General features: G+C 50.5%; 1 protein-coding gene across 3 annotated transcripts in view; it reads left to right on the top strand.

Annotated features, from left to right (window-relative positions):
• The window catches only part of kdm1a (lysine (K)-specific demethylase 1a), a 98,008-nt gene that overhangs the window by 35,439 nt on the left and 47,455 nt on the right, over positions 1-15,114 (top strand). For all 3 annotated transcript variants that reach the window (XM_038796790.1, XM_038796781.1, XM_038796773.1), the window contains exons 14-16: positions 2,753-2,826; positions 10,832-10,943; positions 12,059-12,191. In XM_038796790.1, coding sequence (XP_038652718.1) covers positions 2,753-2,826; positions 10,832-10,943; positions 12,059-12,191 — 319 coding nt within the window. The remainder of the gene's footprint in view (positions 1-2,752; positions 2,827-10,831; positions 10,944-12,058; positions 12,192-15,114) is intronic.

The raw sequence follows: 15,114 nt of genomic DNA on the forward strand, positions 1-15,114 counted from the left end.
CAACATTTGTTGGTGACTGTTTGCATATCTTCTTGTTTGCACTCAAATGTTGCCACGCCACTGGAGTAGTACCTTGTATTCATGTATCAGTTTGCAAAGTGGTTGCAGTTATTTAAATAATTGTTCTTAACTTTAAAAACTGAAATATTTTTGTGGCGTGGTAATGGAAAATAGTAATGTTGCAAGCTTAGAAAGCTATTCCTAATATTATTAAGGTTCAGCCAACAGCAGCTTAGAAGCATGAAAGCTATTTCTCAAGCCTGAAGTAGCTCTTTTTGAACTAGCCAGGATACTACCAGCTAATTAGCCACAAGAAGAAGAAAGTTTCCAGTCACACATCAGAATAGAGAAGTTTGTCCTATAAATTAATATTGTTGACTTGTCTGTCCTGCCCATCCTCCCCCACTTTGTAATCAAGAGATTGTCACTGCGACGAGGGAGAAACAAGAGGAGTGGAGAGGGGGGTGGGAGCAGCAAGGGGCGCTTGGAGTGGATGGGGGAATGGTACAGGAGGGCATTTAGAGTGGATGGGGGACTTCATGGGCGAGGTGGGGGAACAATAGATGATTCGTGAGAGAGGAAGAAGGGGGCACAGTATTGGGGAAAGGTGAATGCGGAGGGGTGGGGGGTGCGGAGGTGATGGCATGGAAGAGGTTCTGTGGGTTCGAGGAAATGTGGAATGTTGGTGGGGGATAAGGGGTATGGCCGATGATGTGAAAGGATGAAAGAAATAGGGTGGGGGTAGCGCAGGAATGGCTTGGGATGGGATTTTTAAAGTATTGTGAAAAATGTTTTACAGGTTTCTGCTAATAATTATTCCACCACATGGAACATATTAATGCATTTGGTTCAAAGTAGTTATATTCGGAAGGAAGCAGGCTTGGACTGGCAAATTTGCAAAAGGGAGATGGGGTGACAGGTTCACAGAACATTAAAGGGTTAATAACAGCAGTGGACAAAGATAATCTAGTTCTCGGATTTATCACATTACTAGAGTATAAAAGCCAAGGGTTAAAGCTGAGGCAAAGGCCTATCTAAAATTTTTTACAATTCCTCAGTCAGATTACTTGCTGCATTATGGGACTCTACACCACTAGAGGTAGAGTGAGGCTTGAGAGGGTACAGCACAATTTCACTTTGCTGCCAGGCTGTGAGGAAATGGAGGGTAAATGCTAACATGGACTGTGTGGCTGAATGGCCTGGTTCGCTACTGCAACTTCAATGTTATTAATAAAAGTACTTACAAAAATAATATTTTACAGGCTTCTCCTTTACAGCCAAATCCAGACAGGAAGCTTTGCTTTAACCAAGTGCAAAGAATTATTTTGTATAATCCAAACACAGGCCATAAATAGTTGGGCTTGTGGTGCACTGGTAGTGCATTTGACTCCAGATCAGAAGGTTGCGAGTTCAAATGACGCCAAGCTCAGAGTTTTTCTCAGGGTGACACGGTAGCAAAGTGGTTAGCACTGATGCTTCACAATGCCAGGGACCCGGGTTCGATTCACTCTGTGCGGGGTCTGCACTTTCTCCCTGTGTCTGCGTGGGTTTCCTCCGGGTGCCCCAGTTTCCTCCCACAAGTCCTGAAAGACGTGCTTTTTAGGTGAATTGGACATTCTAAATTCTCCTTCAGTGTAGCTGTAGTGTGGCGACTGAGGAATTTTCACAGTAACCTCATTGCAGTGTTAATATAAGCCTACTTGTGATGCTATAACATTTGAATACAGAACAAATGACTCCTAATTCTGCTTGGATTGGGAGAACATACAGTGCAGAAGGAGGCCATTTGGCCCATCAAGTCTGCACTGACCCACTTAAGCCCTCACATCTACCCTGTCCCCGTAACCCAATAACCTCTCCTAAGCTTTTTTATTTTTTTGGACACCAAGGGCAATTTAGCATGTCCAATCCACCTAACCTGCACATCTTTGGACTGTGGGAGGAAACTGGAGCACCTGGAGGAAACGCACGCAGACACGGGGAGAACGTGGCAGAACGGTAGCATTGTGGATAGCACAATCGCTTCCCAGCTCCAGGTTCCCAGGTTCGATTCCGGCTTCGGTCACTGTCTGTGTGGAGTCTGCACATCCTCCCCGTGTGTGCGTGGGTTTCCTCCGGGTGCTCCGGTTTCCTCCCACAGTCCAAAGATGTGCAGGTTAGGTGGATTGGCCATGATAAATTGCCCTTAGTGTCCAAAATTGCCCTTAGTGTTGGGTGGGGTTACTGGGTTATGGGGATAGGGTGGAGGTGTTGACCTTGGGTAGGGTGCTCTTTCCAAGAGCCGGTGCAGACGTGATGGGCCGAATGGCCTCCTTGTGCACTGTAAATTCTATGACCGTCTGTGCAGAGTCTGCACGTTCATAGAAGGTGACCCAGCAGGGAATCAAACCTGGGTCTCTGGCGCTGTGAAGCCACAGTGCTAACCACTGTGAGACCATGCTGGTCATATGTAGTGCTGGCGTGGAAAATGAAACAATTACTGTCTGTGAACTAAAGGCCTATTTCAATGAATGGGTTAAGACCAGCCTTTGGGACAGAGCTTTATGCTGTTGTAGCTAATAGATTCTAGATTGAAATGGGTTCAATTTTCTCTCATTTGGGATTCCCGACAGTCAGCAAAACCCATCCGTCTGGGCTGGGTTACAACCCATTTTCAAAGGTGAAGAGGCAGAATTTTATCATACCATTCAATAACATTAATTTCTTTACGATATCATCACTTGACAAATTCATTTGATTTCAATTTTAACAGGAGTACGATGAACTTGCAGAAGCTCAAGTGAAGCTTGAGGAGAAGCTGCAGGAATTAGAAGCTAACCCGCCCAGGTAACCCACCCGTTCACGAGCACATTTGAACTTACTTAAAATTAAATGTGAGTAGGTTACCAGCATAATGTTGATTGTTTCACAGTGTGATCTGGTATAAGTGGCAGACTTTTATGACTGTCCTCCAATTGGGAAGTTGTATTTTGAGCACAGCTTTTCTTTTCTTATAAATTTTAGAGTACCCTATAATTTTTTCCAATTAAGGGCTAATTTAGGATGGGCGATTCACCTACCCTGCACATCTTTGGATTGTGGGTGTGAGACCCATGCAGACACCGGGAGAATGTGCAAACTCCACATGGACAGTAACCCAGGGCCGGGATCGAACACGGGTCCTCGGTGCCGTGAGGCAGCAGGGCTAGCCACTGTGCCGCTTGTATTTTGTGAAGAGCTGTGAACAATGCATGATCAACCTTTTTAGAGGATGAGTGTGAAATCGCAAGTTTTTCAAAACACTAAAGTACTGACGGTCGAAAGTGCGGCTGGACTGAGCCCCCCCCCCCGGTAAAAAAACAGACTTTTTTCTCCAACCTTTTTTTAAAAAATAACTTGCCTAAAGAAAATGCCAGAAGGGAGCCAGAGCAGAGGGAGAAGAGGCACCAAAAGCAAACGGGACGATACTATGCGAGCCTGTTCAGACGAGCCAACTGTCACACGAAGCGGGGAACCAAAGCCACGCTGCAACAAAAAGACCTGGTCAGACAGGAGTATTTCCCCCCTGGGCCAGAGGGGTACTGGAAGGCAGCCTTTGCCGAGGCGCTGAGGGAACATCAGCAGGGAAACAAGGCAGAGGCCAGAGCAGACATGGAGGCCACAGTACAGGCAGCAATGGCCAAGGCCCTGGCAGAGATGCAGCTTGCCCTGGGCATAGCAGAGAAGAAACTGAAAGCCCAAGAGAAAAAGTTGGAAGCCCAAGACAAGAAACTGGAAGCCCAAGGGGCAACCATTAAGGAAGTGGAAAAGGCCGCAACTGACATGAGCGACCGGATGATGGCCCTGGAGAGAGAGGCGGCGAGACTGGGCACAACGCAGGGGAGCCTGAAGAGCAGGGTGGACGACCAGGAAAACCACCCGAGAAGGCAAAATGTCAGGATAGTGGGCCTGCCAGAGGAGATCGAGGGTCGAAACCCCACTGCCTATGTGGCCAAGATGCTGGGCAACTTAGTGGGGAGGGAAACTGTCCCCGACCCACCAGAAATGGACAGAGTACACCGGTCGCTATGCCCGAAGCCCAAGGTGGGGGACCGCCCGAGGGCAGTTATAGCTAAACTGCACCGGTACCAAGCCAGGGAAACAATCCTGCGCTGAGCCAGGGAGAACAGAAATTGCAAATGGGAAGGACACGTCATTAGAATTTCCGAGGACATCGGGGCAGACCTCGCCAGGAGACGGGCCGAATTTAATAGAGCGAAAGCAGATCTTCACAAGAGCAGAGTGCGTATCGGTATGCTGTACCCAGCGAAACTCTGGGTCACATACCAAAAAAGAGAATACTTCTTCACAACCCCTGCCGAAGCAAACCAGTTTATCGAGGAACGTGGGCTGGAAAAACAGCAGCGAGGGTAGAAATACGGGGTCCCAGGCAAGGGGCAACAGCACGCCAACGGGGGAGGGGTGAGGCAACACCAGCCCCCCCCCCAAATCAGGGCAAGCGCACCCTGATCAAAGAGGAAACCGCTACCTGAGGGATCACCACAGGTGGGAGACCAGGCCCCAGCACGAGGGAACGAGAGCAGCGGAGAAGGGAGAGCAAGCGAGGAGAGCGCAGAGTAGGATGGGGGAAGAGCAGACAGAAAAACGCAGAGGCTGGGCAAAGGAGAAGCGTGACAGAAATTCCCGAGAGGGGGGTCACCACACTAGCAAGAAAGCTAGCGCTGGGGACATGCAGCAAAGCAGGGCCGCAGCGCGCCCCCAACAGGGGGGAAGGCGCCAGGCAGGGAGGGGGGGGGGGCACTCAACAGAGGCGGAAGAACAAACGGGGATAGAAGCAGGGGAAAGGGGGACAAAGGAGGGATATATGGGGGGGGAGGGAGATAAAAGGGGGGGGACCGGGGAGGAGGGGACACAGAAAGGGATAGACCCGGGGGATGGGGAGAGCAGGGACGGAGGGACAAGCATGGCTAGAAAAGGAACAACAATAGGGCGACAAAGTGCCACAACAGAGGGCTCGGAACAAGGAATCGCTGCAAGCATCCACCCAGTACGGTCGCTGGGTGAAGGGAGGCCCCAGAGCGCAGGGGACTACCCACGTGGCAGTCGAACAGCGGGCGGCCATGTCGGGTGCCCCCTGGGCGAAGGGAAACCCCGGAGCGCAGGGACCCGACTGCATGGAGAGAGCAGTGACAGCGGCCATCCTGGACGGCCCCCTAACAAAGGGAGACCCCAGAGCGCAGGGGACTACCCGCGTGGCAGTCGCACATGGGCGGCCATTTCGGGTGCCCCCTGGGCGAAGGGAAACCCCGGAGCGCAGGGGCCCGACCACATGGAGAGAGCAGCAACAGTGGCCATCCTGGACAAAGGGGAACCCCGGAGGGCAGTGGCGCGTCCACCAGGTAAATATGGTTGATCCCTCAGGAGCGAGGGGACAGAAGCCCCCCACCTGGATAGTCACCTGGAACGCAAGGGGTCTCAACAGCCCAGTGAAAAGATCCAGAGTCCTCACCCACCTAAGAAATATGACGGCCGACATAATCTTCCTCCCAAGAGACGCACCTGAGAGAGCAGGACCGACTGCGGGTAAGAAAGGGCTGGGTGGGACAGACTACCATTCCTGCTACGGGACGAGGGCCAGGGGGGTGGCAATACTGATCAGCAAATGGATGATGTTTAAGGCGACAAAGATGGTTACGGACCCGGGGGGGGGGGGGGGGGGGGGGGGGGTACATTATGGTCAGCGGGTCCTGGATGGGGCCCGGTAGTACTAGTTAACGTGTACATGCCCAACTAGGACGACACGAGCTCCATCAAGAAGACCATGGTGGAAATCCCGGACATAGCGACACACCAACTAATCATGGGGGGGACTTCAACTGTGTACAGGATCGAACGACTGACAGATCAAACCCCAAAACGGGGAAGACTTCAAGCATGGCAAGGGAACTCAGTCACTTTATGGAGCAGATGGGAGCAGTGGACCCCTGGAGGTTCACCCACTCAGGGGAGAGGGAATTCTCCTTCTTCTCCCCAGTACACAACGTATACACCAGAATTGACTTCTTTGTGGTGGGGAAAACGGTGCTTCCAGGGATAGACAAAGTGGGATACTCCGCAATGGTGATATCAGATCACGCCCCACACTACATGGACGTGTGGCTGGAGGCGGGCAGGGCCCAACGCCCCACATGGAGGTTGGACGTTACCCTACTAGCAGACAAGGCCTTCAATGAAAAGATATCGCAGGCCATAGCAGAGTACACGAAGAACAACCAGAACGGGGAGGTCTCGCCCTCCACGTTCTGGGAAGCACTAAAGGCCGTAATAAGAGGGGAAATCATCGCTTTCAAAGCGTGAAGAGATAGGGAGGAAAGGGCGGCTAGGCAGCAGCTGGTCAACTCCATACTGGAGGTAGTCCGCAAATACTCCGAGGCCCCGACCGTAGAGCTGGCGGAGATGAAAGAGTTACAAAGGCACTTTGATCTGCTCTGCACCAGGAAAGCAATGCATCAACTCCGCCAGGCACGTGGGACCCTATACGAACACGGAGACAGAGCCAGCCGCCTGCTGGCACACCAGCTGAGAAAGCAGGCGGCCACCAGAGAAATTGCGCAAATCAGGGACACTCTGGGCACATTAGAAACGGAACCAGAAAAGATCAACAAAGCATTCGGGGCCTTTTACCAAGGGCTGTACACCTCGGAGCCCCCAAGGGGGGAGTCCGGGATGAAACGGTTCCTTGATGGACTGGACATACCAGTCGTGGGGGAGGGCAGAAAACGGGAATTGGAAGCACCACTAGCACTGGAGAAATCATGGACAGCATTAGCTCCATGCAGGCGGGGAAGGCGCCGGGACCAGACGAGTTCCCGGCGGACTTCTACAAAACATTCGCGACAGCACTGGCCCCGCACCTGCGGGAGATGTTCACAGACTCGCTAGCCAGGGGCACACTGCCACCCACGCTAGCACAGGCCTCAATCTCGCTGATACCTAAGAAGGACAAAGACCCAACGCAATACTGAACGCGGATGCCAAAATACTGGCCAAGATCCTAGCCAAAAGGCTGGAAGACTGCGTGCCAGAGGTGGTAGCAGAAGACCAGACTGGCTTTGTCAAAGGTAGACAGCTTACTTCGAACATTAGGCGCCTGCTGAACGTGATAATGACCCCATCCGGGGAGAGAACACAAGAGGTGATTGTCTCCCTAGATGCAGAAAAGGCCTTCGACAGAGTCGAATGGAAATACCTCAGAGGTGCTGGAGCGGTTCGGGCTTGGAACAAGATTCACCTCCTGGGTAAAACTCCTATATAGCACTCCCATGGCGAGTGTACGGACAAACAACACCAACTCCCGATACTTCCAGCTGTACAGGGGCACCAGACAAGGATGCCCACTGTCCCAGCTGCTGTTCGGTCTAGCGATCGAGCCACTAGCAATTCCGCTCAGAGCAGCAAAAAACTGGAGGGTGATCCGAAGGTGCGGCAGAGAGCACAGAGTCTCACTCTATGCAGATGATCTGCTCCTTTACATTTCGGACCCACAAAGCAGCATGGACGGAATCATCGCGCTCCTGAAAGTGTTTGGTGCCTTCTCGGGCTACAAACTCAATATGAGCAAAAGCGAGATCTTCCCAGTACACCCACAAGTAGGGGGGGCAGCGCTAACGGGACTGCCGTTTAAACAAGCCCGACATAAATTCCGCTACTTGGGGATCCAAATAGCCCATGACTGGAAAGAGATCCTTTCCAGGGGCTGGTTTAGCTCACTGGGCTAAATCGCTGGCTTTTAAAGCAGACCAAGCAGGCCAGCAGCACGGTTCGATTCCCGTACCAGCCCCCCGGAACAGATGCTGGAATGTTGCGACTAGGGGCTTTTCACAGTAACTTCATTGAAGCCTACTTGTGACAATAAGCGATTTTCATTTCATCCACAAATGGAACCTCACCAGTCTGATGGAGGAAGTAAAAAAGGACCTGCCAAGATGGAACACACACCCACTCACCCTCGCGGGGAGAGTCCAGACGATCAAAATGAACGTACTGCCCAGGTACCTCTTCCTATTCAGATCCATCCCGATCTACATCCCCAAGGCCTTTTTCCAATCACTAGACAAACTAATCATGGCGTTCGTATGGGGGGGGGGGGGGGGGGGGTGGGGGGGGGGGGGGGAGAGGAGAGGAGAGGGGAAAGAGAAGAATGCTAGTTTCCCAAAGAAGGTCTTGCAAAAAAACATAATCCAGTGGGGGGGGCTTGCCCTCACAAACCTACAACTCTACCACTGGGTGGCGACGGCTGAGTGTGTAAGGGGATGGATCAAAGAGCCAGAAGCCGAGTGGGTGCGCGCGGAGGAGACCGCCTGCAGGGGGAGCTCAATCCGGGCCCTCGCCACGGTGGCATTCCCATCCCCACCCAAACAACACTCCAGCAGCCCGGTGGTAATAGCCACCCTACAATCCTGGGACCAACTACGGCAGCAATTTGGCCTGACCAAAATGTCAGGTAAAGCTCCCATCTGCAACAACCATAGGTTCACGCCAGCTCTGACTGACGCCACCTTCAAAAGGTGGAGGCAGGACGGGGGGACACTGACAGTCGGGGACCTATACACAGACGGCAGGATCGCAACACTGGGCGAACTGACAGAGAAATTCCAGCTAGCCAGGGGGAACGAGCTAAGGGACCTGCAATTTAAAAAAAACTTCCTACGAAAGGAGACAAGGACATACCCACAACCACCACGGCAGACACTACTGGAAGAGTTACTAGATGCAAGCATATTAGATAAAGGGATCTGTAGCGACATATATGACCGACTGGTAGAAGGGGCCGACACCGTACTGGACGCAACAAGAAGGAAGTGGGAGGAGGACCTGGGGATCGAAATAGGGTGGGGACTCTGGAACGAAGCACTGCATAGGGTCAACTCCACCTCCACGTGCGCAAGGCTCAGCCTGACGCAACTAAAAGTGGTACATAGAGCCCACTTAACAAGAACCGTATGAGTAGGTTCTTCCCAGAGGTGGAGGACAGATGTGAATGGTGCCAAAGAGGCCTGGCCAACCACGCCCACATGTTCTGGTCTTGCTCCAGACTTGTGGAGTACTGGACAGCCTTCTTCGAGGCCATGTCCAAAGTGGTGGGGGTGAGGGTGGAGCTATGCCCGATAGTGGCGGTCTTCGGGGTTTCAGACCAGCCAGATCTATTCCTGGGAAGGAGGGCGGACGCCTTTGCCTTTGCCTCCCTGATCGCCCGCCGTAGAATCCTGCTCGGCTGGCGGTCAGCAGCACCACCCAAAGCTGCAGACTGGCTGTCCGACCTCTCGGAATCTCTCCAAATTGAGAAAATTCGCCATCCGAGGGTCAGACAACGGCTTCCACAGAACGTGGGAGCCATTCAACCAATTGTTCCGGGACCTGTTCGTGGCCAACAACAAGCAGAACAGCCAGGTAGCCAAGAAACGGGAAAGTAGCTAAAGCATGAGAGGGAGAGATAGACCGGGAGGGGGAAGGGAGGGACAGGGACAACTAAATCTAAGAGGAAGGAAAGGCGAACCGCAGGAGGTGGGGGGGGGGGGGGGGGCAGGCAGAGGGGAGAGACAGGGAACAATAGAGGAGAGCCAGGGATGGGGAGGAGGGAGGCAGGGAAACGTTAACAAACTTGGCATCCACTGGAACAGAGAAAATGGGGAAGACGGGAGGGCCGCAGAAGCGGAAGTGCGCACGAGACGGCAACGTCGGCGAACTCCGTCCGGAAGAAGCAAGGGACAACACCACGAACGGATGTCTACATATGTGTGTAAATAACTTTGCCACGGGTACAGAGCTGCCGCTGTTGAGCAGGGGCACAATACCATCCGCTGACTTCGCAGAAAAAGGTAACATTTCAGCAGCAGCAGCGACCCATGGGGGGGGGACTGAGGCGCATGGTGTAATGTCTAGTGGATTGCTGATGTATATTCTCATTATGCACTATGTTAATGTTCACTAATTTGCTGTGTTAAGATTATTACTATTTAATATGGAAAATTTTGCAAAACCTTAATTTAAAAAAAAACAGTAGCAGCAACCCGGGGGGGGGGGGGATTTCTTTTCCTTTTTGTAAGGGGCACATGCTCTCTCCTGTTTTGAATTGGGTGTTAATTTGCTAAACTGTTTATCGTTTAGAGGGTTAAGTTGGGGCTGGTTTAGCTCACTGAGCTAAATTGCTGGCTTTTAAAGCAGACCAAGCAGGCCAGCAGCACGGTTCGATTCCCGTACCAGCCTCCCTGGACAGGTGCCGGAATGTGGCGACTAGGGGCTTTTCACAGTAACTTCATTGAAGCCTACTCGTGACAATAAGCGATTTTCATTTCATTTCATTTCATTGTTCTGTTCTGTTGGCATGTTGCCCTTCTTTCTTTGTATTATTTTCCTTTTTGGAGGGTTTTGTAAACTTATGGAAAACTTTGAATAAAGACATTTTTTTTTAAAAGTACTGACGGTCTAGTGCAGCGGTTCTCAAACATTTTCATCTGCGCAGACCACTGGGCGGGGGGAGGAAGACCAGACAGACCACCACCTGGTCCTACCCTACCCGCTTTCACTTGCTACTGCAAAATATCAGAATTAATCAGGACTTACGGAAACTAAATATTTTGTTGCTTTTCTTGAGATTGAGGGTTCTGGCCTGTTCCCTTGTATAATCTCAGCCATGGCATTGTGCATCAGTGCTTTGCATTTTAGGCCATACCTAGGATCCTGTGGCCCATGCTTTGAGAAATTCTGGCCTGTACTGGAACTTGTAATACTTTGGGGCACATGAAGAAGAAAGTCTTGAATTATTTTTGTTTTTTTTGTGTGCATGTTTTAGTGACGTTTATCTGTCATCAAGGGACCGACAGATCCTGGATTGGCATTTTGCCAACTTGGAATTTGCCAATGCAACACCTCTCTCCACACTTTCATTGAAGCATTGGGACCAGGTGAATAGATATTTAATATACAGTGCACATTAAGCATTAACGATAACTAATGTATCATGGACTGGTGTATGAATCTGTTATCTCCAAAGTATATGTGCGATATAATCTTTATCCATTACAGTAACTACACATTTGAACCACTCGTGTTTCCCTGAGTCAGATTGCTTTAAAACTGGTCTGAAGTCACTGGCTCCATTGAAATTAATTGAAGACCCTCAGGGAAGTACATGGCTGCCCAGTGTCTGTTCTGTTGCCGAAAGGTTTATAACTTCAGGGAAGAACATTGCCTAGGACACTGGGAGAACACTTTGAATTATGCATGAGATATTTTGTAATCTCCTGAACAGGCAGATTAAATAGAAATGACCAGTTAATGTTGATGTTTGTTCTCCATATCAGCAGTGGTCTTAATCCTATATCCCGCTGCTTCCCTTTTCTTCACCCAGCTATAAAACCCACACTTAAATGTTAACATGTTCTCTGCTTCAATTAAAAACTCTGATTTTGTGTTCATGCATAATAACTACACAAATTCCTTTTCTGTCTTAAATAATCTTGCATCAATGTTCCTTCTAAATCAACTCCGCAACCACTGGGAACCACATGTTTCTACTCCTCTGATCCCTTCAGGATTTTGAATGCCTCTATCAAATCACTACAAAATCTCTTCTGACAAAAACAGTCCTAATTTTCCAAGTCTTCCTTTGCAATTGTTAATCAAAGTGCCGAGTGCCAATTTCTACCTAGTCTCAGCTAACTTGCTCCTCCTTTATCTCAACTGCCCTTTGTCTATGTTTTCCAACAAAATATGATCAGTAAGTTGTCACTGTGGCAGATCTGATTATTCTCCTGTGGAGTGTCTCGGGGCTTTTTCTATATTTAAGGCATTGCATAAGTGCAAATTGTTGTTTCCTATTTAGGATGTGTATACGAGTGTACTCTTTGATATTAATTGCATGTGAAAATTTTGAATGGCTGATAAATAGGAGCAATCGGACGCTTGAAATTTTAATTTGCTGTTACTTGTGGATTGATTGAAATAAATAAAATGAAACGTTAGAGCTCTCATGCTCACTGTATCTTATGGTATTGTTTCCTTTTTGTTCTCCCTTCAGGATGATGACTTTGAATTCACAGGAAGTCACTTAACAGTACGAAATGGTTATTCTTGTGTTCCTGTGGCACTTGCAGAAGGTCTTGACATTAAATTAAATACGGCTGTTCGACAAGTCCGCTACACTGCCTCAGGTCAGCTGGTGCGAATTCGGTGTGTGCCAGTTAATTTCTGATACAAATTCTCATGTTGGAAACATCAGCATCCTGTGGATTTACCATGATACATTTGAAGCTGATAAAGAAACTATATTGATTAAATTGTGTTTCAGATTATACTTCAACTTAATGCCAGCGGTTGTAGGGGCGGCACGGTGGTGCAGTAGTTAGCACTGCTGCCTACCGTGCTGAGGACCCGGGGTCGATCCCGGCCCTGGTCACTGTCCGTGTGGAGTTTGCACATTCTCCCCGTGTCTGCGTGGGTCTCACCCCCACAACCCAAAAGATGTGCAGGTAGGTGGATTGGCCCACGCTAAATTTCCCCTTAATTGGAAAAAAAAGAATTGGGTGCTCTAAATGTATTTATTTTTTAAATCCCAGTGGTTGTTCTTGTCTTTTATTTGATTATTATGGATAGATGGTACACAACTTGAGATGCAAAATATCTAGATTCTGAACGTTGGGTGAGATGAAGTAAGGTGCGAGTAAGCTTGACTGGAGCATAAACACGTGCATAGATCTTGTGGGTCAAATCTTCAGTTTTTGTCCTGTGAATACTGTGGCTCATTACTTCCTGGCTGATCACCTTAAGGGCTTACCCAGCAATTGTCCAGAAGTGCTAACTTCCCCTGGAAAATTGCACTTGCGCTCATAGTTACTCAAGCACTTGTAACTTCAGCTTCACTATTTTAAAGATCCAGACCCACATCCCATTCAGTTGCTTCAGACGCTTCTCTCTAGCCTGTTTCAGATACCTAGATAATTGGGGCTCATTCTGGGGTAGGTGGGACCTCTACAAACGGGATGGTCTACACCTGGACCAGAGGGGTACCAATATCCTGGGGAGAAATTTGTTAATGCTCTTCGGGAAACTAGTTCAGCAGGGGATTGGGAACCTGAATTGTAGCTCCAGTATACAGGAGGTTGAGAGTAGTGAGGTCATGAGTAAGGTTTCAAGGTTGCAGGTGTGTACCGGCAGGCAGGAAGGTGGCTTGAAGTGTTCCTACTTCAAGACCAGGAGCATCCGGAATAAGGTGGGTGAACTTGCAACGTGGGTTGGTACCTGGGACTTCGATGTTGTGGCCATTTCGGAGACATGAGGCGGGATTCTCTGACCCCCCACCGGGTCGGAGAATCGTCGGGGGCCAGCGTCAATCCCGCCCCCGACGTGTCCCGAATTCTCCGCCACCAGAGATTCGGCGGGGTTGGGTATCGCGCCGGTTGCCCCCGCCCCTTCTCCGGCCCACGATGGGCTGGAGTCCCGCCGCTGGCAACCCTCTCCTGCCGGCGTGGATCAAACCACCTAACTTACCAGCGACAGCAGGTGGCGCGGCGGGCTCTGGGGTCCGGGGGGGGGGGGGGGGGGGGCGTGGGGTGATCTGGCCCCGGGGGGGTGCCCCCACAATGGCCTGTCCCCGCGATCGGGGCTCACCGATTGGCGGGCGGGCCTGTGCCGTGGCGGCACTCTTTTTCCTTCCGCCTTCGCCGTGGTCTTCACCAAGGCGGAAGTGACCCCCCTCCCCTGCGCATGCGCGTCGATGGCGTCAGCAGCCGCTGATGCTCCGGCGCATGTGCGGACTTATGCCGGCCGGCGAAGTCCCTTCTGCCCCGACTGGCGTGGCGCCAAAGGCCGTCCACGCCAGCTGGCAGAGCGCCAACCACTCTGGCGCGGGCCTAGCCCCTCCAGCTGAGGCCCTGGCCCCTAAAGGTCTCCATCTTTGGGGCGGCCCGCGCAGAGTGGCTCACGCCACACCATCACGCCAGGAACCCCCGCCCCGTCGGGTAGGGGAGAATCCCGGCCATGGCTAGAGCAGGGACAGGAATGATTGTTGCAGGTTCCAGGGTTTAGATATTTCAGTAAGCTCGGGGAAATTGGTAAAAGAGGGGGAGGGATGGCATTGTTAGTTAAGGACAGTATTACAGTGGCAGAAAGGACGTTTGATGAGTCATCTACTGAGGTATGGACTGAGGTTAGAAACAGGAAAGGAGAGGTCACCCTGTTGGGAGTTTTCTATAGGACTCCGAAAAGTTCCAGAGATGTAGAGGAAAGGATTGCAAAGATGATTCTGGATAGGAGCAAAAGTAACAGGGTAGTTGTTATGGGGGACTTTAACTTTCCAAATATTGACTGGAAACACTATAGAGCGAGTACTTTAGATGGGTCCAATGTGTGCAGGAGGGTTTCCTGACACCGTATGTAGATAGGCCAACAAGAGGCGAGGCCACATTGGATTTGGTACTGGGCAATGAACCAGGACAGGTGCTAGATTTGGAGGTAGGTGAGCACTTTGGTGAAAGTGACCACAATTCAGTTACGTTTACTTTAGCGATGGAAAGGGATAGGTATATACCGCAGGGCAAGAGTTATATCTGGGGGAAAGGCAATTATGATGCGATGAGGCAAGACTTCGGATGCACAGGATGGGGAAGGAAACTGCAGGGGATGGGCACAATTGAAATGTGGAGCTTATTCAAGGAGCAGCTGCTGCGTGCCCTTGATTAGTATGTACCTGTCAGGCAGGGAGGAAGTTGTCGAGCGAGGGAACCATGGTTTACTAAAGCAGTTGAAACACTTGTCAAGAGGAAGAAGAAGGCTTATGTAATGATGAGACGTGATGGTGTTAGGGCCGTTGAGAGTTACAAGTTAGATAGGAAGGATCTAAAGGGAGAGCTAAGAAGAGCCAGGAGGGGACATGAGAAGTCTTTGGCAGGTAGGATCAAGGATAACCCGAAAGCTTTCGATAGATATGTCAGGAATAAAATAATGACTTGTGTAAGAGTAGGGCCAGTCAAGGACAGTAGTGGGAAGTTGTGCGTGGAGTCCGAGGAGATAGGAGAGTTGCTAAATTAGTATTTTTCGTCAGTATTCACTCTGGAAAAATACAATGTTGTCGCGGAG

Source organism: Scyliorhinus canicula, chromosome 1, assembly GCF_902713615.1.
Source record: "Scyliorhinus canicula chromosome 1, sScyCan1.1, whole genome shotgun sequence".
In the NCBI taxonomy this organism is placed as follows: Eukaryota; Metazoa; Chordata; class Chondrichthyes; order Carcharhiniformes; family Scyliorhinidae; genus Scyliorhinus; species Scyliorhinus canicula.